Genomic DNA, 23,820 nt, shown 5'->3' with positions numbered 1-23,820 from the left:
TCTAGGTTCCTCTGTGGTCTAGGACAACTAAATTTTGAGGCATCAAAATGCTTTTCAAAACTAGGCATGAAGGCTTCCAGGTGCAAAATATAGTGGTATTAGCTACTTGTTTTTTTTTTTTAACTTCTCCTTCTATTTGGATTTCAGCTTTAAGCACAAAAATTCTTTCTCATGTCATTTGAGATGCGTTACAGACTGTAGGTACCCTGAAGTTGAATAGGTGGCTTCCAGACTGGAAATCACAAGCTTGTGCTAAGTGCTTTTGCTCCTTTTACAGTGCCAGAGGGTTAGGTGTATTTGTGTGGAATCCAAATCAATTCTCACGCTTTTAAGAAGTTAGGAAAGGGATGATCTACCCTGGCTGTATTTTAGAGGACTTTCACATTGCATTTGGTATTATATTGCAATCCTCAAACCTGGAGGGTGGAGAAAGATTTCAGATGAGCTTGGGCAGAATGTAGGAGCTCAGCGGCTCAAACTAGTGCTTTCTGGGTGTTTGTATGGGTGCTGCTCTACAGTCCTTGAGAAATTTCACAGTTAAATATAAATACTTTCTCTGAGTCTTCCACTGTTTGACAGCAGCAGAGCTGAGATGTGATTTTATACTTACTTAAAATCTTTACCAGATTCAACCCTTCAATTATTTTTCTTTTTCTGTTTGCCAACATGCCGTTGCTTCCCATTTTATAATTAATTTTCTATACTCTGATGAATTAATCAGTATTCTTTCTTTTTTCTACAGACTTAACCAAACTGAAAATTTCATCTGCAATTTTTTCTATTTCTTGTCTTTAAAACCATTGTTTCAGTGAGGAATCGGTTAAATAAAAGTATCTCAAGAGACGATTCATAAGAACTCATGATTCATCTCTTTAATGCGGAAAGTTAACCTCTCTGATAGTAGTCTCAAGCAGTTTCTGAAAGATGGCATTACTGTCCTACTCACCCTGTAACTATGCAGCTCCTTTAACAAATAACTGATAGACTTAAGAGGGTTTTGAAAGACAGTGAATTATGCAGCCCTGTTCTTCTCTTCCCGGACTCATTAAATATGACTGAAGAAGTTAGAGACAGTGGTTTTCCTTTGCAGAAGCCATTCTGGTTTGTGCCTCTTCAATAATAACAGCGATCTGAATCCCACAGTTTTGCCTGTACATTAACAATGTTCAATTTGCTGCTTCTGAAGTGATGCCTAGCAGGCCCGAAATTCCACTGTTGACCCCTTTCTTCACCTCGGTTCTTTTTTTTTTTTTTAAAGACAGCCCTCCTATTCGGTGCAGGAGAAGATGGTTTCAACTGAGAATTTAAATATTGTTGTTAGGTCAGCTGTTCCAGTACCAAATGGCTGATGAAGATGAGCAGGCCTTGGTAACTCATTGTCCTTTAGTTTATTACCCTGCATCAGCATCTCCCTCTTTTGACACTTGTCTAGGTAATTTCCCCAGCTTTTCTTCAATATCCCCTTTTCAATTTTGCAGTTTTCCTTTATTGCGTCTTTTGTTCCTTAGGAATACAGTCTGAGATGATTTTTTTCCCCCTCAAGTTTTCTTCTGGTAGTTAAAGAAGTTTTATTATTTTTCTTTCCTGTTTGCTTTTCAAAATTTTAAACCTATTTTTTATCTACTATTTTACTTCCTCATGGAATATTTTATTCTCTAGTTTTGCGAGGGATAGATTTCTGTTGTTTACGGTGAAGTAAAAGGAAAATTCGGATGTGGGACTTTCTGAAACTAGCTTGTCCTGATATCATCCTAAGTCTTGTGTCATGTGAGAAACCTCATTGACACCAGTTTTATTTTGAATTATTTTTAATGGCACCTTTATGTGCTTTAGCATTCTAAACCCAGAAATCAAATGAAAAACAATATTTTCTCACTATTCATTCTACATGTTATTTTAGCTGCAATCCTCCACCTTCTTCAGTGCTAGCAAGCTGCTGGACCTACACAGGGGTGAAATTAAGTATTTTTAAATATATGTTCCAAACTGCTCATGTAGAAAGAAGATGTCTTGTAATTCTTTAAATAGTCTTAAACTTCTTATGTCAAACTTTCTCCATAGTCACATTAATTATGGAATATATTTTACTGATGGGATGAAATTTTATAGACTAGTAAAGAGTGTTAATGGCTCCATAAACATCAGAATGCAGAGGCATAAGAAAGAGTTCGTGGCATTTTTTTGTGAACTGCAGTCAATCTGACAGATCAATCCATAATAAGCCTAAAGACCAGGGCTATTTTCGGGGCAAAAGGACTTCCCAGAGAGAAAGGGACTTGGGAACGGGCTGTGCTTATTTTCTTGCTGAGGGGGACAGCAGTCCTGCTCCTTGGCGCCAGTGCCACCAGCTGCAGGAGGGGAGCTGCTTCTGCGCTTACTCTGTAATAAATGCATGTTCTCTCCTCTGAGCTCATGCCTCTGCCATCACACCGGGACGCTGCCTGCTGCGTTAATCCACCAATAAAGAGACCTCAGGTCATACAATAATATGTGCCTTTACCTTCTGCCTGTACCCCCAGGACAGCCTATTAATTGCCAAGTCGTTGAATTTTCATTTAATGTACTGCAGCTCTCTGAAGCGTGGTGAGTTTCTTTAACCATTAAAGCAGCTGTAAACTGTGTATATAAAATAATAGCCAGGTGATGACGTATAAAGAAGCAGGAGAACCCAAACCAAAGCACTGCCTTTCATCGGAACAACAACTGAACGGGGGGTTATTTACATTTCTGTGCAGTTACATCTTGACTCAAAGGGTGATGATGATGATGATGATGATGATGATGATGATGATGACGACTGCAAAACGGTTTGCTCCTCGCGCTAAGAATCACGCAGCGCGGGTTACTCCAGGGGTGCCCCATAGAGAGCTGCAAGCGGGGACATCTCCGGGGCCGGGGAATTGGGTTGGGGAGGGATCCAGGGGCCATCCGACCCTGAAGCCGTGCAAAGAATTACGCTTTATTTAGGCGCTAGTCCCGCGGGGACGTAACCGCCTGTCGTTTTCCCCCCCTTCCCCCCTCCCCCCCGCCACCGCGGTTGCTTTTTCTGCCTCGGGTTTGCTTTTGGTGGAGGTTATATTAGGAGGTATTTATTTGGGGTTTTTTTTGACTACTTTGCCCCGTAGGTCTCCCGAGAGAGGCAGGAGGAGGGAGCGGCAGAGGGGAGACAAGCAGGAAAAAAGAAAACAAAAAGAAAAAAAAAAAAGGAAAAAAAAAAAAAAAGCGCGTTTTGGATGTTGTAGCAAGCCCCAGCGCATTTTACAGCGCAGCACCGCGCATCGCCCGCTTTCCTCCCCCTTCCCCCCCGGGGGCGCTCCGCGGCCGCGCAGAGCCGCCTGCAGCCTCCCCGGGTTTGCGCGACTCGCGTTTCTTGGGTGCGCGGAATTTCCGCGGTGGCACTTGCGCGCCGACCGTGCCGCCTGCCTCCAGCACGGCTTTAGCGACCGGGGTTGGAGGAGCGAGCCCCTTTTCCCGGGGACGGACGAGGGGCTGGAGGGTCCCCCCCTTCCCCGCGGCTGGTGCCGCCCTCCCCAAAATCGCCGTCGGTGCCGGACGCGGGGCCGCGCAGTCTCCGCGGGTTTTACGCGCCCATCTCCCGGCGGCTTGGCAGGGCCGAGGGGCTGCCGCTCAGGTTGCAAGCCGCCCTCTGAGTAGCTTTAAAAAAGAAACGGAAAGATTTACATGTATAGATGTGGCTTTAAATATACATTCAACATTTTATATATTTCGTGTATTTATAGGTATATAAGACCTATTTTATTTCCCTCTTTGGAGGAAATAGCAAATCAATGCCACCCTTCCTCCCAAGCATGTTTCCCTTCTAGTAAAGGAGGCTCCACCTCTGCTCGGGATTGATTCGCCGGGCAGTTTTTAGGATAATTTATGGAGCAACCTGATGAGCCTATTGGGCGAGTCGCTCGGTCCTTGTAGAGTGGGTTCCTACCTGTTTGGGTGTTTTATTTTTTTTTTTTTTTCCTTTCCGTCCCCCCCTTTCCCGCCCCCCCCCCCCCCTTCCCCTCCCTCTGCCTGCCGTGAGCCGGGGAGGGGGGGGACGGTGGGATTGGCAGGGTCGCTATTCCCCAGCCTCTCCGGAGAAAACTCGGGGAAGGGAAAGCGCCTTCACGCCCATGGATGCCTGGGGGGGCTCCTCGCCCCGCTGGAGCCGCCGCCGCGGGGTCCGGCTGCTGCTGCTGCTGCTGACCGTGCGGCTGGGGAGCGGGTGAGTACGGCGGGGACCCCCGCACCGCCACCGCCACCGCTGCCGCCCGCACCCTCCGCCGGCTCTCGGCTCCCTGCGCATCGCGCCCCGGGCTGAGCTCTGGAGGGGCTCCGGCGGGGCTTGGGGAGGAAGGGGGCGTGCTACGCGCCGCCAAACTTATATTAAAAGAAAAAAAAAAAAAAAAGAGAGAGAAAAAAAAAAAAACAACAAAAAACCCAAACCCCAAAAGACCCGAAAAGGTCCCGGTGCTGCGGCGGCGGGTCCCGAGGGCGGCTGCGGGGGCAGCCGGCACCGGCAAAGTTAAACTTCTGCCGCATCCCACTTGTTCGCCCAGCGAGTTAGCGAGTCCGGGCTCAGCTCGGTGCTGGGGGAAGCGTGTGTCCCCCACGGCGAGGAGGGGGGGACGGACACACAGCCGGGCGGGGGGGCGGTGCGGGGCCCCCCGGCGCAGGGAGCTGCTCCCCGCAGCACCGGCTGCTCCCCGCCGCCGCCCCTGGCCGGCCCCGCTGACTCGGCGGCGGCTGCCGGGGGGAGAGGATGCTGCGGCGCTGCCGGCTGGCTGCTTCGGAAGATGCTGGTCCAGCCTGGGTCGGTGGTAATGCCGCGGTACCGTAGTTGGTGGTGCCGGTACTTCGTCACCGGTGCTGTCCCCGCAGCGGAGCATCCCGCGCGGTGCCTCTGCAGCCCTCGGGAGCGGGACGGGGCCCACGCGTGGGATGGTGCCGGGCAGCCGCTCAAGTCCCAGAAGTTGGAAACGGGCGTTTTGAAGAGACAGTTGTAAAATTGATGGGAAGGGCTGTGAAGAAACAACAGTTTGGTACTGCTGCGTAAATGTGTTATTAGTACCCATAACAACTTAACGAAAAGCAATCTGATCGTTCAACTCCATTAATAATTCAGAGCTAGTGTGAATCATTCCACAGGTTATACTCTCATAAAAATCACAAGGCAGTATTGAAAGGGTATCTGACTGTTGCCCAGTGTGTCTTTCTTTTTAACGATAGACCAAATTATCATTCTAAGAGGGTATACAAAATGTGTAGTATAAAGGCTGGCAAAAAAAAAATCTATTAAACATTTTTTAAGTTCATCAGACTCTAGACCCCTTCCCTATACTGTATGACGATTTATCAGTCTGTGTGAAGTGTGTTGATCTCAGCTCATCTCTCATCTTCAGAAGGCTGCTGTGTTATCCGAGTTAGAAACACCACTGATGACACTTTTCTTAATCTGTGTCTTCTAAAACCTTGGCATATTATGGAAATATTTTTCAAAAGCATTGATGGAAATTATAGCAGTGCAGCTGTGCATCTTCAGAATGTTTCTTAATGAACATATTGTACCTCAGGTATGAAAGAAATTATCAAGTGGTTTGAGAGAAAAGAATATGCATGCTAATTTATCAGTTCAAAGACTTAGTTACAAAGGAGGAGGACTAGCTAAAAGAAAAAGTTGTTTTTTTTTTTTGTTGTCGAAATGTGGTTGGGATTACAGGACTAGGTGTAGATTATTATGTATACATCTCATTAACAGTAGCATTTATAAATAAGTTGATAAGAAGTCTTCAGTGGGAAAAAGAGGTAACTTCCATGCACTATTTTATTTTGTGTTCCAGATAAAATGGAACCTTTGGTATAAAAATCCATGTATCCGAATCAACTATTTTCAAGCTTGCCTTTCATTCAGAGGCTAGATGGGAAAATGGTGCTTGAGAGATTTTTCTTTTTTCCTTTTTTTTTTTTTTTTTTCAAGTGACCACAAATGGACGTGTTTTTCAGATGCTGATTCTCTGGTATGTAGTGCATTACAACTCAGGTGTGCTTGCAGAGAGCTCAGGAGCTCTCGTGCCCTTTAGCAGCCTGCCACAAAGTAGGATGGAAATGCTGTTTTTCTGCTTCTTTGGATGCCTTTCTGTAGTTTCAGCCCAAGCTTTGCCTTGAAGTTCAAACTAAACCACAGAAATAATGCTTTTCTCAAGAACAGACCAGGCTGCACCAATTCTGTCTGTTTTTCTGAAAACATCTTGCAAGAGCCAACCCACCTTTTCAACACATACTTTCAAGAGGTTGCAAATGGCATCACTTCTAGTATGCATTTATACACAAAGCACTTTTTGCTGAGTGGGAGGAAAGTTCCTTCAGGTGCAACAAATGGAGCTAAAGCCATTTAGCTTCAGCTAAGTGGAAGGATATTGGAAGTTGAGTTCAACCGAGAGTTTATCCTTTTAATGTACTGCCCCAAAAGCTGTAGCGTGACATTAGACTGAACTTCCTTCGCCAAAGGGATTCATTGCAGTTGAACTCTGTCCCATAAAACAGTTGTTTTCCCCCGGTTCCGCACATGCACCACAAACAGACCGGAATGGCCAATGCGCTTGATGTAACTTCGTGAGTCAGTATTTTGAAGGACTCTTTTTGTCAATAGCTGATATCTCTTCTGTAGCAGAAATTGGGCTCTGAGCCTTTCTATAAGGTATGTGCAGGAACAGGGTAGTTACCCAGCAGTCACTGCAGTCCTAAATGCTCGGCAAAGCCATTATTCTTGTTGAACTCAAATAAATAGATAATTCATAGGGAGAGCATAAGAGCTGACAATATAATTAATATTATTTCCTTAGTACTAACCATACAGGTGCAGCATAACTGTAACATTTCTTTTAATTTATACTAATTTATACTGCTTTAAATGGTACGTACTGGTCAGCATCCCTAACTGTATAATGTAAGCGAACTTAATTTTGTCTATATCTTCCCTTTAGTTTTGTAACCTGATGTTCTAAAAAAAAATTATAAATGATCCATTGCAATGTAACTGTCAGCAGGTGCAAATGTCAACTAATATTTTCTTTTCCATTTCAAAGTATCTGTTAGGAAAATACTTATATAATACGGCCTACGTTTTCTTCTCATATAAATTCCTGCATCAGAGTTAAGCCTGTCATAACAACATGGGTTTCTTAATGCTCGATAATAGTGATTTACTGTTTCATTTGAACATCTGTGATTTTTATTCATTGTTATCCTCACTCTTATGTGCTTTGTTCATGATGTGACAGTGAAAAACTTGTTATTTAGCAGCCCCGGTGGTTTAAAATATGGTTTATTTTATAAAAAGTTTATTAATATTTCCTTTTGTTATTACAAAGTTTAATGAGACATAAATATTGAGAAATACTTTATATTCTTTGCACACCATTTTCTTGCAATGGTTTTAAGGGAAACCTTCAAACTATGGCAATCCATTAAAAAAAAAGGCTCTCATAGATAATTGAACTACATTTTCAATTACTTTTAACTTCCTGATTTTTTTAAATATGCCTGAAGTTAAATAAGAGCACCCTTGCTACCAATTCAAACCTTTCTGAGCTGGACAGAAAAGGCGAAAGGTGAGCACTCGGTGACTTTGGTCAACTTTTTTCTGGATGCATAAGTCCGGCCCCAGAGTAAATTACTAGGGGGTTGGGGAATCTATGGGTTTTCTTTGAAGTTGTAGAGGAATTGTAATAATCTGGGTGAAATACAACACCTAGTTTCTATGGCCAGCAGGTAGAACTACTTAAATGGACTTGGCATATGCACTGTTTGAAAGTGAATTGCCTTGGTTTGTGCTATCGTGTGTGTGTATATATGTATAAATATATATATAAAGTCATGTGCGTTGAACTCACAGAAAAACAAAGGTGAGCATCTCCCAAGGTGGGCAAAGAACCGTTTTTGTAGTCACATTTACGAGAGAAGAGTACGAGGCCTTTTTCAATTACCTGCATAGCCCTTTCTTGCACTGCATATTAAGTTGAGCATGTACTTAGGTAAAATAACGATATCATAACTTATTTGGTAAAGAGCAGCAGCGAGAAGTGGTAATTATAAATGACAGTATGTAGCACAGTGACAGGATCCATTCAAAGGGTGGTGGATGACAGTGACAGTAACGTTTATTTCTTAACAATTTCTCTGAATGGTAATAATTTGTAAGGAGTAATTCAGATGCAATTGAATTAACCTGGAGATGACAGGGAAGTCCCAGTTTCGCATTTTTACACAGGCGAACTTTTGTAATAGGGCTGAAAGAGGAGGGAAATCTCAGTGATATGGCAAAGATGAAAAGAAATAGGAAATAGTTACTAAAAAGTGCTTTCTTTGGTGGATGTTCAGGTCAGTAGGTTCTGTTGGGATAATCCAGTCTGATATCAGAATAAAAAAAACTGGAGAATGTACCCTGGCTTTTGCATCAGGTTTGTTGCTTTGGCATAACTGTTCTAAGTCCCTGCGTAAAGATTTGAGGAGGAGGAGGAATCTGATGAAGTATTGTACAGTACTTCTTGTCTCAGTTTCCATCCAGTGGATCTCCTGTCTTCCTCTACCAGCTGACACCCCCCCCCCCCCCCCCGGCTTTTTTCCCAGCGCTACTTGCTACAGCTGGCTCAGCCACTGGATCCCACGACCATCTCTCTGTGGGGAAATCCAGGTCTTGGTTCATACCTCTGGTTCTACAGAGCAACCTCAGGGTGCGGACCCATGGCTGAAGTGGCTCTTCAGGAACAGAGTGTGGTCTACAGCCAGCTGCTCTTCAGCAGGAAAGCCAATCACCAAAGTTCTTCCTTGCCCTGTGTGCCTCTGCCAAGTCTTGCCTTGATGAGAACTCAGAGCACCTCCAATGATACCTGAAAATTCTTAAAGGAATCAACATTTTGGTTAGAAAACATCCTGCTGTCTTTCTCTTTCCAGCCTAGTTTTTCCTGATATGTTGTAGACTATTTGCTCAGAGAAACTTCCTCACCTCTTGGAGATGAGAAGCTGCAGTGCAGTTATATGCCTAGCACTTGTTGCAGGATGAATGATCTAGTCCAGAATGAAAGTTTTATACAAATGTGTCACAATTGGAGATACTCTATGCAGAGTGGAAATTTCCATTGAATTGTATTTACCCATGATGCAGTCATACTAACTTCTTAGAAGTATTTCCCTGGTATACGTAGTTGATAAATTGGTAACTTGATAGCGGCTTACATTTTTCTCTCAGATAAGTAAACTGAGTTATTTACATTTCTTCAGAAAATAGTGAATTGTTTGTTTAACCATTTTGTAAACCTTTCCATTTTTTATTTGAAGAGCAGGCTTGAAAAATGGGTAGATTATATAAATATTAGCCTCATTAATGGCAGATAGACACAGGATATTGCTTCCCTACTACTGCTTCATGCTGCTGAGATACTCTGTCCCAGGATTAGTTCCAGTACTGCCCCGGTGTATCTCATGTTCTTTTTGCTTTCTGCCTTGATCCTCAGATCCTTTTCTGTGTCACTGCATTCATCTCTGGTAAGCTGTGACTGGTTAATCCTGTGTTTCTAAATTTATATGCAGCTATTTTTCTTATTTTCAGGAAGACAGACAGACATAGTGAATAGGAAAGATCTAAGGTAACATGAGATACGTCCCCTTTGGATTAAATTATTTGAGGTCTTAAATAGACTGTTAGTCCTTTCATTTAATATACTTTTCTTATTTAAGGCAGCGTACCATGAGGGATTAAGTCTTATTATTAATGTAATATTATGGTCCAATTTATCTTTCAGAATAAAGTCCATCTGGATGGAATTTATATTAGGAAAAAGTTGTAGCATTAAGTATTAATTTAGGTAGCTAACTCTGTCACTGTAAGTCATGACAAATTTTTTTCTTCATTGCCTGATGCCATATTTACATAGCAGAATAAATTACGTAGATGTTTTTAAAAATAAAGCAGCCTCGGTGTTTTCCATGGGGGAGAAGAGTACTTGGTCTCACCAGCGGACAGCCATCGGGTATGTACTGGATTGTGTCAGACCCGCTGCAGGTCTGTACCTGAGCTGTGGACCTGTACCTGAGGTTCTTGCTTTGTCAGTGAGGGCCACCCAGCTGCTGGCCTGCAGGTTGCCTCCAGCGGGGGACAGCTCCGGCAGCCACAAGTTTTAGTCACCGTCTGATGAGAGGTGGAATACTCCTGTTGTAAAAGATGTGTGTTGTATTTAATACACACTAAATTTTGCTTTCAGAGAGAGAGAGACAGCAAGCTTTTTAGGACATGGCTTAGGTATTTACGTTAGTCCTTATGGAGTATATTCACCTCTTTGTACAATTATTCATTAATTTCCTTGACCTTTGGATTAGTCCATAATTGCCTAGTGACGGTTACACTAAAATTTCAGTAGAACCCATTCACTGTGTTTCTCCTAGGGCCATGTTGTCATTGCCTGGTTATTGTAGTTGTATGGCTTTTTCCATGATTTTCAGCCAGATTCCCCTATAAGCCACAATTAAGGTGTGTGGTTCAGTGCAAGTCTCTGATTCTGTTGCTACATCAGTCTATACATATTTCTTTGACTGCCGTGGCAGGAGCCTGATACTTGCTCACATGTTTACCAGAATTTGGAATTGTTTCAGATAAGCTTGTTTTTGTGAAGGGATGTAGTAGATTCCTAGTTACCTGAAGATATTGCAGGAAATATGCAATGAATTGTGCTAGAACACATGTTCACATGAATATATTGAAATACCAGCAGCATAAATGACTGAAAATGCCTTGTAAAGGAGAAATCATTCTATATATTTCTTGAGATGCTGGTGACATTTTAAAGTAGAAATCTAACAAAGTTGACTTTACAATTTGATGAAAGTTATAGTGACTGTGGGATGGCATTTAATTAGGGTAACTCCTTTTTATTGAAGTTATGGTTCTCAGCATTCATTTATGTTAGGTTTGATTCAAGTCTAGTTCCACTATGGAAAGTTGTTTCTTGGATCAAAGCAATTAACCCATCACCAATCTATCAGTTCATTCTGAATTTGATGACAATTAACCTTTCATCAGTCAAGTGTAGATAGGGATCTGCAGTCTCTTGAACGGGCTGCTGACACGTGGCACGTGGATTTATATGTGTCTGTCTCTGTGTGATGATCCTCCTCTGAAACTCCCAGGAGGTCTGATACTGCTGCGGTTAGTACATGTGTCAGATAACTAGAGAGGTGATGCATTTTCATCATCATGTCCTTCCTTAGCAGTTTGGGGATATTTTATCCTTTATTTAAAACCATTTGTCCCTTTTCAGTTATATCTACCTGGGCTTTATAATTTGCTATCGTTACCCTTTTATCTTCTGTTCTCTGAATCTTCATTTATTCCCCTCTTTTTGGTATGGATCACCAGTGGAGTACAGCTCCTCACATTTTAATTATTTGATTGCATGGTATGGCCAAAACCCACAAAATCTTACCAATTTACATTTCTAGGTTTCATTCAAATCCACCTGAAATAAATCTCCCCAAGGATTTTAGTAGGCTTAAACTTCAGTTTCAGTCAAGGCAGAACAGATTATCCTAAGGCTTACTTTATCTTCCTGATAAATTTTAGGTTTTGTTGCATGCAATGGCTGGAAGGCTCTCCTTAAAAGACATCCGTCACATAGAGGAAGATGAATATATATTTGTCTGAAAATTTTACAATGACAAAATGCTCTTGATCTCATAGATTAAAATATAGTTAGCATAAGGGCCTCTACTAATTTTTCAGCTTGCATTAGCAATGTTTGTGCTAGAAGAAAGGAAAGACCTACTTACTGAGGATAATGGGCACTTTCAAGTGCTTTCCTAGGCAAAGAACTGCTTTAGGATATTGTGGTAATGATTTTCTCAGAACAGAGGAAGAGCTTTACTTACACGGCGAATCAGGATGTTGTCATCAATAAGATAACCAGCTTTTCTAAGCCAAAACAAAACACACAACACATTCTGCAAGTTTGTAATCAGAGCATAGAATAATTGAGGTGAGGAAAGAGAAGGGAGAAGTGTGTCCCGTTTCCTTGCTTCTCTGGGGTGGAACAAGAACTGCTTAGAGCATCAGGAATAATGATATTAGCATAGCCTTTCCTGAAGACAATTTATTTTTTTCCTCGTTAAAAGATTGTTTTTGCGAAGTTCATATGTTTGTGGGCAGGGCTGCTCTTCAGAGGGAGCTGGAGAGGCTGGGGGAATGGGTTGATGAGAACGTTAGGATATTCATTAAGGATGAGTGCTAAGTGCTGCACCTGGGTGGAATGGCCCCCTCAGCAGGACAGACTTGGGACTAGCTGGCTGGGGAGCAGTTCTGCCAAAGAGGACCTGGAGTCCCTGGTGGACAGCATGGCGCCTTGGCAGCAAAGAGGGCCACCAGCCTCCTGGGCTGCGTGGCCAGGGGCACTCTCAAGAGATTGAGGAAAGTGATCGTCTCCCTCACTTACCAAGGGCTCCACGCTTGTTGAACTGCATCTAGGTACTGCATCCAGTTTTGGGTTTAAACTAGAGGGAGCTCAGCAGAGGGCTACCAAGCTGGTCAGGCAGGAGCACTTGCCCTGTGAGGAGAGGGCTGTTCAGCCTGGAGATGAGATGGCTTTGGAGGGACCCAATAGCAGCCCCCAGCGCTTATGGGGAGATGATCGAGAAGACAGAGGTAAGCTCTTTGCAGTGGTGCGTGGTGAGAGGATGAGGAACAATGGTGATGAATTGCCACAGGGGAAATCCCAACTAGGTGTAAAGAAAAAAAAAAAGTTATAATTAAACAGTGGAACAGTGAGGCTGTGGGATCTCTGTCCATGGAGTTTTCAAAGACCTGACTGGACTAAGCTCTAAGCGTCCTGGTCTGAATTCAGTGTTGTCCCTCATTTAAGTAGTAGTCAACTTCCAAAGACCCCTTCTAAATTGCGTGATTCTGTGGAAAATGGCAGGAATCAACTTTATTTTTTTTCTTTTTTCTGTTTTCTTTTTTTTTTTGATATGGTTTTCTATTTCACTTGTGCAAGGTTCTTGCTCTATTGTATAGCATAAAAGAGAGCAGTGCAGAAACAAGTAGTTGTCTCTATCAGGTCTACAAAGCTGGGAAGAACATGTTTGTGACCACATACGGAGGTAAAGAGCTATTTTTACTAAGGTGTTCAAATCTTCTATTTGATAAAAGACCACTATACTAATCAAGCTGAATATGTTTGAGAATCCAGCAGCTCTGAACTGGCACAGAGAATTACCTCTACTTGGCTAGACAGATGTGGGGAAAATTTTCAATTAATTTCTGGACTGCAACTTGATAGGAGTAGAGGTGGCAGTTGTACTGGCCTCAGTGTATCAATATTTGGATGAACTTTCAAGGAGAGAAGATTAACTCTGTATTATATCAGAGGAGTGATGGATAAAGAATATCTGTGATGCTGTAAGTCCAGCTGATTATTTTTGTGAGATCTTTAAAAGCCATTTGAATTAATAACAAATTTGACCAGTGTCTTTTCAAATAATATATAGCATTGTCTGAAAGTTGACTTGGAGGAGGGCAAATTGTGTGGATCTCAGAACAAAATCGTGCTTCTGGAATACATCTTTAATAATACCTGTTGTTCTTAATGCTAAAAATTCAGATTTCTATAAATGTTCTTTGCAGTCAGGTTGTGCCTTTATTAAGTGTTCAGAGTTAAATCTGTCTGTATTGTTCAGTAATTTCTGTTCGGGTAAGTTTTTGTTATGTTAGTATCACAGAGGTATTGAAGATCATTTTATAAGAAATGTGATAATGCTTTTAAGTGAAGGTCTTGCTGGGACTAAAATTAATTGTACTGAAGTTACTGTGTGGGGGAGAAAATGTTTCATATCTTTCAGAGATGTACTTCAAAGCTGTAATGACTCAAAAGATCTTGATCACCTGATGCTTGTGATATTATTAAGATACCACAAGTCTGATAGTCTAAACACTCAAATATGTAGGCAACACTTTTCATTACAGGGAATGAACAGCAGAGGTACCTGCTTTTATTCTGTTAGTGCTGTGATTGCTCTTTTTTTTTTTTTTTTAACAAAGCTTTACTTATTTAATAGTAATTGAAATTTTTTATGTAGCTTGTCCTAAAAATTGAATGTTTCTTTCTGTATAAGAATTTCTAATATTTTTTCCACGCTTTTCCCTGAAAATTTTCCAGCTGACTTAATGTCCAGATTAATCTCTTTTGTAAAAACTCAGGAACGAGAGGGGAAAGAGGAAACAGGGCAGGAAATTATAAATAGGCAGAAAAATATGAGATTAGAGATGGCGAAGAGCACAAGACAGTACGTGCATCCAAGAAGAAGGATCGATCTAACAGTCCGTGGTAGGTATACTGGAAAAAAAAGATGTAGGGATTAAGTAAAACATACTTTGGTGGGAGAGAAAAATACATTTTGAAAGACAAAAGAATATGCCAGAGTCCGGCAAGGCAGAAGGAGGGCGAAATAGATTGATAAAAGCATCTGAGATGGAGTGGATGGGGGGAAGAGAAAAGAGATTTTTGTCAAGAGAGCACCTAAACCAGTTTAGGAGGGTTGAAGATGAAGGAATACAACATCGGTGACTTAATCGCACAGAATTAAGAAGAGCGAGTAATACTTTCTGGAGTCGTATTTTCAGTAGCTGCATTTCTTTGCTTGCAGTTACAGAAATTTTCTGCGATGAATAAAGCACATCAGTGAAGAAGCTGATGATGAAATGCCAAAGGGAGTTCACTTCTGCAGAAGTGTAATAGAACTGATGAGTATGAAGTCAGCCATCAAGTTTGGAGATGTTTAAACCGTCCAGCCCTGACAGATAGCAGTGGAAGAAATCTTTCAAGAAAATCTTTTGAAGAAAAATGTAATTGTGTCCTATTCTGGCAGTCATGACGATGTGGTCCTGCTGCTATTGCTGCTACTGAAAAGAAGTAATATTTGTGTATGTGAAGGAGTTCCAGCCTTTTTTCAGCTTCTGAGGGATACTAGAAGTCTGTGTGAGGCCCTTGTTTTATCATGGGGAGACCCAAGGAAATATGTAAATATGTATATGAGATAAGAGTAATTGCTGATTCCTACCATGATGAAGTTGCATTTTTCATGCTCTGTAAGGAAGTTTCTTCTGTTTTAGGCGCTGAGACAGAAACCCCCAGTATCATCCTTCTAGAGTTCAGATTTTCTTCTATACCTGGTCCTGCACATGACACATGCCTAAGTACTTACGTTTTTAGCTTCTGAATTAGAATCATCACCAGCATCTGTAAAAATCACCCCCTCTGGATGTGGGGGTGTCAGTGACCATGTTTCGTTTTTCAGCAATGCTCTATGTCTTTTCTCACGTATGGGATTTGGCGAGGGTCAGACGACCTCTGAACTCTTGTTGATGGGGCCATGAAATATGCTTCTTTACCACATACGAGCACATTGTCTTCAGTGCTCTGGAGTAAGCTGGAGTCTGGTTAGATGTCTTACAGATTGGAAACCTTCCCTGGAAACCTTGTTTGTCTTGACTGACTTCTTAGGAAGCATTGTCTGGTTAAATGCAGTATTTTGGCAATCCTCTGAAGTTGTATTGTTGCTAACAAAGTATTCTCCCTTGTTTACAATTTGGGAAACACTACCACTTTTTCTGAAAGTTGAGACAAACTGTAATTTTTTTTTTTTTTTTAAGTACTGGAAAACAAAAGTTAAATTGCATTATACCTAGACACAGGACAGAAATGTAATATGCTGGGAAGCATGAACAGTGAATAACAATTGTCTTAAGGCACGTTTCATGATTTAGAGAAGTGTCACTGTGCCCTACCCCTGTATTGGTAAAAGGCCTGAGGCAACTGCTTTTGGCTGCTGTTGGAGAAGTTCCTCAGCTAAATGAACTAAAACACAACTAGTCTCATGGTTTTCGTTGGCACGTGTAAGGCAAAAATGAAAATGTTATGTTCCTTTCAGCTCTTTCCGTATAGAAATTATGTGAAATACTGACTGTCCTTCTCAATTATTTGTTTATTTATTAAATAATCATCAGAGCAGTCCTTGTACGGAAGGAACACCGTGTCTCCAAATAGACACAGCTACTGTGCAGCGGTGTTTAAACCTCACCGTCACTGAGGCCTTGACTGAGTTGCTTGCGCACAGGCCTGAAATGTCGGTGAAGATAACGAAGTCTCCCAGCCCAGTCTCTTACCGCTTCTCCAGAAGTCTACAGGTTCCCTATAAATCAACCCCGCTTGGAGGACTGGGTACCCTCAGGTGTGCCTGGTCAGAACAGGAGCCTGGGAATGGACAACTAAATTAATCTCTGGCTGTGTTTAAATGCTCTCACCTATGCTATATGCGTAGTTCTACGTGTAATACTTTGATATGCATGAGGCAAACAGCAGTAGGAGCACTCTTACTGTGTCCATTTCTTTCTGGTTCATTACATAACCTGACAGATGTTAATTGCAACCTAAAGCTCATCTGATTGGCTTTTCTTCTATTTAAAGGAGAACAACGACCTATGATATTAATATTTGAAGATGAGCATGTTGCCTGATGTTGGAAAGACTTATTTAGTCATTAGTCACTTGTGCTCAGGGATTTATCAGTCATGGTAATGTCTCCAATTAGTTGAAGGACAGAGAGCATAATTAGGGCACTTTTTGCCTAATTACTGTTAACTGTGTACATGCAGTTTACTGTTGAGTTTATGAGGCAAGCTGAAGTGTTATAACAACAAGCGTGTTAAGAAGTTAGGTCTCTTCCTTATTTATAAAATCATTAAAATTAGGATTAACACTTGCAGTAATAGATGTAAAATAGCTTCGTGCCATGGAACAGAAGTATTTTGATGTCTGATGTCATATTTTGTTCTAAATCATTGTCTCTACAGACATTCTCAAAAAGACCTACTGAGTGAACTTCAATGAAAATATATTTTACAGTAAATGGAGAGAGGATCAAGTATTATGTTATATGTATAGTGAAATAACCTTTAGATGAACTTAGAAAGGAAAAGAATTCCTCTTTGCCTTTCTTCCTGGGGTTGTGAGAGAGAGGAGAAAGTGCAACAGTTAAAGTGAGGGTGGAGTTAATTGACATTAATCTTCATGGGCTTGTTAGATTTATTTTAACTGCAAAGATGTAAAAAGGCGCTCATCCCAAGTTAACTGTTGCTAAATATTTGAATGGCATACTTGAATTTTAACTTTTTTTTTTTTTTTTTATGGTTTGGAATGAAGTTTGCTGTCTTCTGTCTTTCCTTCTACCCTGTTCCAAACCCTGGGGAAAAAGCTGGACTTTGCAATGTGAGACATACAGAAACTTGGGAAAAGGTTAAGAGTTTTGAACCTTCTTACTTTCCAAAGCGAATGTTTCTTTCACGAACATGGTCTAGCAGCCTCAGTTAGATCCTGGTAACACCGTCTCAACTGGTCCTGCCAACTGTGAGATTCTGAAGGGAACCTTCGAAACAGAGTGAGTCAAATCTATTTAGTATGACAAAGATCAGTAATTCAGATTCCCAGAAATTAATATGTACATTGTGTCTGTCCTGTTGCCTTTGTGTGTTTAGTTGCTCTGACATGGGAGCGAGCTGCTTTATGCAACTCCTCCCCCAAAAAAAACCTCCTCCTATCTCTGGATAGAGAATTCAAATTGGCAGATGTTGGGTGCATACAGAAGACTTTCTGTATATTCTGGTCACTTCTTCTTTCCAGCCAGCATCACTCCTGTCTTATCTGAGTCCTGTGGCTGCACATCAGTGGCTACAGCTTAGGAATCAAAAGTGTAGAACTGGGTGCCCTCAGCACTGCAGAGATGTTATAGTCATTATTATGTGCTCAATGGTCTCGGGCACATTTTAAAGAAGAGTTAAGAAGATGGTATTCTGGTAGCGAGATGGGTTAATCACAGTCAATCATCTTTGAAAAGGCCAGTCAGATAGGAATAGAGAGAGTGAAAATAGCTCCTTTCACTGTGTGGAACAGCAATAGTCCAGTTCCTCCACACGGTTATATTAATTCCTGATTTTCGTTGATTCCTTTGCTGGTTTAGCTGATGGATTAGTGAGCCACAAACTGTTGTTATCCTAGTGCACTGGTAAGGATGTCTAGTGTATTTCTTTTCTAACAGCTGGCACTTTTTTCATGTATAATAGTTTCTCGGTAAAACCAGGTAGTTCCATGTAAATAGTAGGAAATGCGCATTTTAAGTCAAGAGTCTTGTCAGATACTGAGTAAAATGTTGTTTCTAATAAAAGTGCCTCCTTAAACAGATTTACTTGGCAGTGACTGGAAAAGCTGTCGGATGTTGGGATGGAATTTTCCCTCTCCCCCTGGTATTGCATTATTAATAGCTTTCCGTAAGCTATCAGTGTCCTCATCTGTATACCTATTTGTAGTTCAGAGCTTTACAATTGGAGGACCAGAGGTCCTCCAATCAATCAATCAAGCAAGTAAAAACCTGACGTGTATTTGTATTTTTTTTTTCTTGTTAATTCCAAGTTTATATAAACATATTAAATAGCCAGAAAGAGAGAAGTGGAGAGCAGGTTGCTCAGAGAGGTTGTACAGTTTCCATCCTTGGAGGTTTGCAAGACCTGACCCGGTGAAGCCCTGAGCAGCCTGGTCTGACCTCAAAGCTGGCCATGCTTTGAGCAGGAGGCTGGACTAGGGACCTCCCATGGTCCCTTCCCACCCAAGCTGTCCTATGAATCTATAAATAAAATTGGGTAGTCTTCAAAATGTCAAGATATTCAAGCGACTACGAGTGGAGGTATCATGGTTGTAACTCCTCTTAGGTTTAGGTGGCTGTGGGCCTTTGGCACGACCTCTTGTACTTTTCGTTTTCGCTAAATCTATGCCATTCTCAATAACGATGTGGAAAGAACATTAAAATGGGGCAAAATTGTGTCATCCTCACTTCAAATTCTCTGCAAATAATTGGGCTGGTCCTAAGAGTCAGGTGCCCTGGATCTGTACAGTGCTCTGGTGGTTTTGCTGTACTTCTGTTGTTTGTGGGATGGAGGGCAAAAAGAGGAAGAAGAAAAGGTCACTTTTGCAGCGGGCATGTCTCTTTCCTTAGAGAGCTGCTTACAAATTAAGCTTTACTTCTCATCATCTTAATGCCCCTGGGGAAAGGCTGGGATTGCCTCTGCACTATTGGCAACCGTAAGCTAATTTATCTAATTAGATGACATAAAGTGCAAGAAGACCAAAAGTATATATATATATAAATAAAAATGCGTGGTAAAGACACATGAAAGGGATGGCGATAGGTAGCTGTGAGGGGAAAAGAGTGTGCATTTACAAAACTTAGCTTTCTACTTCTTTTAGTGCTTCCATTAGTGGGATCCTGCTAATGGGAAATGTTAAATATTTAATATCTGACATTTCTATAATGTCTATGTAGTGCAGTAAAGATTAAGTACTTTATGGTGCATTTCAATTTAAAAGAATGAAAGCGCTTTTCAGACTGTTACAGGGAAAGCTGTCAGTGAACCTTGTATTTAGATTGAGTATTACTTTCAGCTATAATAGGCTCTTGTGACTTGTTTGCAGCAAGCTAGGTATGAAAGTCCCGATTTCAGAGGAGTGCCTTTTGTTCATCCTCTGGGAACCTACTGAGCTGTGGTGAGCTCCCTGTTGCACTTCCCAAATTTAGCAGGCACGCCGAAACCACCGAGCAGTTTCCACAGCCATGATAGTTTTGATTTTCAGTGGGACTTGCTAGTGTTATCTGAGCTGTAATGCAAGATCTTTCGAGTACAGGCTGTTTTGGTGCCTTCCCACAACGGAGTGCAAGAAAAGCCAGGCACGCCTACCCCTTCTCTGTCCTTTTCTGACTTTTTCTGTCCTTTCTCCCTGAAAGCGTAGTGTTGTCTCCACATGGAACATGTTGGTGGTCTTCATTCCTGTAGCAAATTTACTGAGAAATTCCACCCTTAGTTTTGAGGGCAGCATATGTCTATGTAATTTAGAAGCCCTTAAATCCCTTTCTAATAATATAGCAGTAACATTTTTAGTTTTGGTGTACACTACAAATTGGTACAAGGACATTAATTTAATTCTTTTCTTTTACTGGAATATCTGGGCTTATGTTAACATTGGAACTGATTTATATGGATTGCATATGTTCTGTAATAATTGCTAGCCAGTGTCCATTTGTGAAGAGACGTTATGTGACTGTCAGAGTTACTGCTATCAGTCTGATGCACTTTGCTTGACTTGAAGCCCATAGCAGTTCCCTGAAATAAGCTGGATGAGTAATATAGATTGCAAACTTTAGCACTGGAGGAATACTTCAGTCCACACTCGTTTGATTCAAATGGAAAGAAAACTACTTCCAGGCGTTCTTTGACCTCTGAGTGAATCTGCAGATGCAACCACGGTATCGCGATGTTTTTCTTATGACTTAATGATTAACTATATATTGCTGCTTATCTCATTAAAAGATAGGCAGTAAATGAATGTGTGTTTTCCTTGTACATTTGTTTAATCTCGATAAAATAGGGAGCTAACCAATGATCTTAACTGAAAGGAATGGTACAGCATTTTAACTCTGCGATGTATACATGCAGATCCATAATTGACACGACTGCAGCTTCTGTGAATGCTTAGTCACAGTAGGTGGATCTAACATTTGTTTGCTTTCTTAAATTTTGAACAGAGTTGAATAAGTATGCAAGTCTTATTTTTTTATATCATAGCTAGAACGGCGCCTACTAGGAAGGAGATTCTGTTAATGTTCTTGACACCAAGATGTACCTATGACCATGATTAAGCACCTCTTAGAAATATTAGTACCATGATTTGAAAATGAAATACATGTGGGGAAAAGCTTGGGAATTACATTTTGTGTCTTAAAACAGGAAAAGGCTGACAGTAAGAGGATGCCTACTGCTGCTTTTATGGGTTTGACTCATGGCTTGAGTTTTTCTGTATGGGTGATGTGTTAATGCCTCTGTTGATATGTTTATTGGCTTACACTCTCTCCTGCCATAAACCAGAGCGTTGGTATTTTAAATAAGGGTCTGCCTCTTTCTGTTGGCACTAGAATGCATTTGGATTTTTATAAAATACCCTAAACTGTGTTCTATATTTTATCAGTTTCTTCTTCGCTTCTTGTGTATTTAGTTTCACTGTTTGTTGTTTTTTTTTTTCCTAACCTCGCTTTTTTTATTCACTCACCATAGAGCGGATAAAGCAGATGATGAGGATGATGAAGATCTAACGGTGAATAAAACGTGGGTCCTTGCACCAAAGATTCATGGTGGGGATGTAACTCACATACTGGACTCCTTACTTCAAGGATATGACAATAAGCTTCGGCCGGATATTGGGGGTAAGCCCATAAAATAATTCAGTAAATAGAAGATGTGGACGAGAGATGGCGTGCATTTTGTCAAAGATGACAAAAATCCACTGAATGTAATTTTTAAAACTTAATATAGCAAGCAAATATAACAGCAATTAAATGCAATGGTTTTCTGGAACCGGTAGAAATAATGTTCTAGGCAAGAGTAGATTTTGTATGTTCTATTTACAGTCTTTTTTTCTTATGTAAAATATTGTTTTTTGGGGACAGCGGGCTTTGTTTAACTAAGATCTGACAGATATAAACCAGCCATGGTTATTTAAAATTTGATCTCATGTATGTAAGAATTTATTAAGGGATTATTCCTAGATATGTTTACTCTTACTTTAGAAAATGCATTGTAAGTGTGTATTTTGACCAAATTTAACTCAACTCAGTTTTCTTCTTCCCTTAGCTCAGATTTTAAAATACTTCGTAAGAATCTAAAAATATAACTTGGGACTATATCTTTTCTAAAGGAATATAGGAAGGAAGAGTGCATTATTATAGATCAAACTTTGCAGCTAGTAGGAAGGCAAACCTGGCTTTCAATAGTCAAAGCATCAATTTGCATATAGCTATTAAGTGTAAATATTTGGAAGAATCTTGTGTTGAAAACATGGTACACATGAAACCTTGCCAGCTCTTGTCTACCACGTGCATGCTGGATCAAACTAAGAAAAAGAATTTATTTTCTCTGAGTTTGTTCCCTGAACTGTGAAGGGAGAGGTGGAGGACATAATTATTTGTTAAATATTTGGCATTCCCTATCAAAGGAATGCCATGTGAGTCTGTAAGCTGCTTATATGATAAACAATACAACAATCTAGGTTCATTTTATTTATGTAGGAGAACAGAGAGATGCAATCTCAAACTAGTATTTTCTTTTGAAAGCTTCTGACAAATTGTTTTCTTCCCCAAATTTCTTAGTTCTGTTTTATTGTTGACTGTTACCCTGAAGATGTTGAATGGCAATTTTTCTCTCACTGTCATAATATAATCACATGTGAATCTCATGAAGTTTGTGTAAGTCTTTGCCTTCACATTCATTTAATTGAATTACTGCAAACATTTAAACAACAAGAAAGGTCTTCCAGGATATTTTTCCTTAAATTCTCAATGTGTGACAGATGTATAGCATTACTGATTTTTTTCCCCGACTGCTCGATGCAACAGACAGCAAAGGGATTATGAGGGAATAAACTGCCTCCACTAAGATTCCTTCTAATGTTTAGCTGGTAGGTGGGGATGAAAGAAGAAAGAATTTGTTTCTCTACCCTCCCTATAAAACTTAGAGATAAATGGAGAGAAAATAGAGGAAGAGGAGTTAGTTCTCAAATGGATGTCAAATGGATTTAGATGGGCACAGAAGAATTTTGGTGTAATCCTTACCTTCACTTTTCTGGTTATGTACTGAATATTGGTAGGGCAAGAAATGTGCCTTTTTGTGAGTAACTCAATGCGCAGCGTTTTGGATTCCAAATATCAGTTCCTGGAAGAAGACACTTGGTTCTCGCTTCTCTCACATAAATGCTCTCTTTCTTTTGCTTCTTCTCTCTCTCGATGCAATACTTCTCTACCAATCTGACCTTTGCTACCTGGGACCTGCCTCCATCCAGTATATTAAAACATAAGGTTCATGAATAATCAGCCAGAGTGATGAGCCCAGGAGACATTTGGGAGTATTTTAAGACTGACTCTCTTCTGGATGGAGGGGAAGTTGCAGACTTTTGCCATAGGGCAGAAATTTTGGACAACATAAGATGAAGTTTCCAACTTTGGGTGAAGGCATCGCATTCTGTCCAGCTACTTGGGAACTGCAGCAGATATTTAACAGACAGAAAAACAAAATCAGGCTACAGCGCATTCATCTTAGTCTGCTTCAGTTATGTGGATAAAATCTGGTGTTAGATTCCACATCTTCAGAGTATATGTCAGTACTTGTACAACAAGGTTATTGAACTGGAATTCTAATTATCTTTCAAAGCAACGATATCCCACAGAACATTTTTACTATTGGATTACAAAGCTCAGTTACAAGAGCATCATTTTTTTTTGTTTTGAACTTGGACTTTTGGGGTTTGAATATGAGAGGGGACTTTTGTTTTCTTCCTGATGTTGACACAGAATTTCAGCATCTCAGGGTGAGATAAGGGGTTTCATTGTTAAATGTGCAGTTAGTTGAGAGAGATAGTAAAGGAGAGCCAAACAAAAATTGTAACCTCGGAGGCAATACTGAAATTTAATAGGAGAAAACCACACTGTTGCTTTCTGTCTCATTCAGATACCCACAAGTTGTAGTGATTTCTTAACTGCTACCCTTTGCTATGTTTATTAATCTTACTAGTCTTTAACTCAATTTATGTAATATACTTTGAGGTGTTTGGAGCATAAAGGAACTAGTATTAAAGTACCTTCTGCTTAGTACGGAGTAACAGTAGTTACCAGATGAAGTCTCTTATCTGTAGTATA

At 40.8% G+C, this 23,820-nt stretch overlaps 1 protein-coding gene across 2 annotated transcripts in view; it reads left to right on the top strand.

Moving 5' to 3' along the window:
- Positions 1–4,127: 4,127 nt before the first annotated feature.
- The window catches only part of GABRG1 (gamma-aminobutyric acid type A receptor subunit gamma1), a gene marked incomplete at both ends in the record, with an annotated part of 57,326 nt that continues 37,633 nt past the window's right edge, over positions 4,128–23,820 (top strand). For both annotated transcript variants that reach the window (XM_082482688.1, XM_082482687.1), the window contains 2 exons: positions 4,128–4,219; positions 21,188–21,336. In XM_082482688.1, coding sequence (XP_082338814.1) covers positions 4,128–4,219; positions 21,188–21,336 — 241 coding nt within the window. The remainder of the gene's footprint in view (positions 4,220–21,187; positions 21,337–23,820) is intronic.

Source organism: Vanellus vanellus, assembly GCF_965231255.1.
Source record: "Vanellus vanellus genome assembly, chromosome: 4".
NCBI classification, from domain to species: domain Eukaryota; kingdom Metazoa; phylum Chordata; class Aves; order Charadriiformes; family Charadriidae; genus Vanellus; species Vanellus vanellus.
This window is presented reverse-complemented; position numbering and strand designations above follow the sequence as displayed.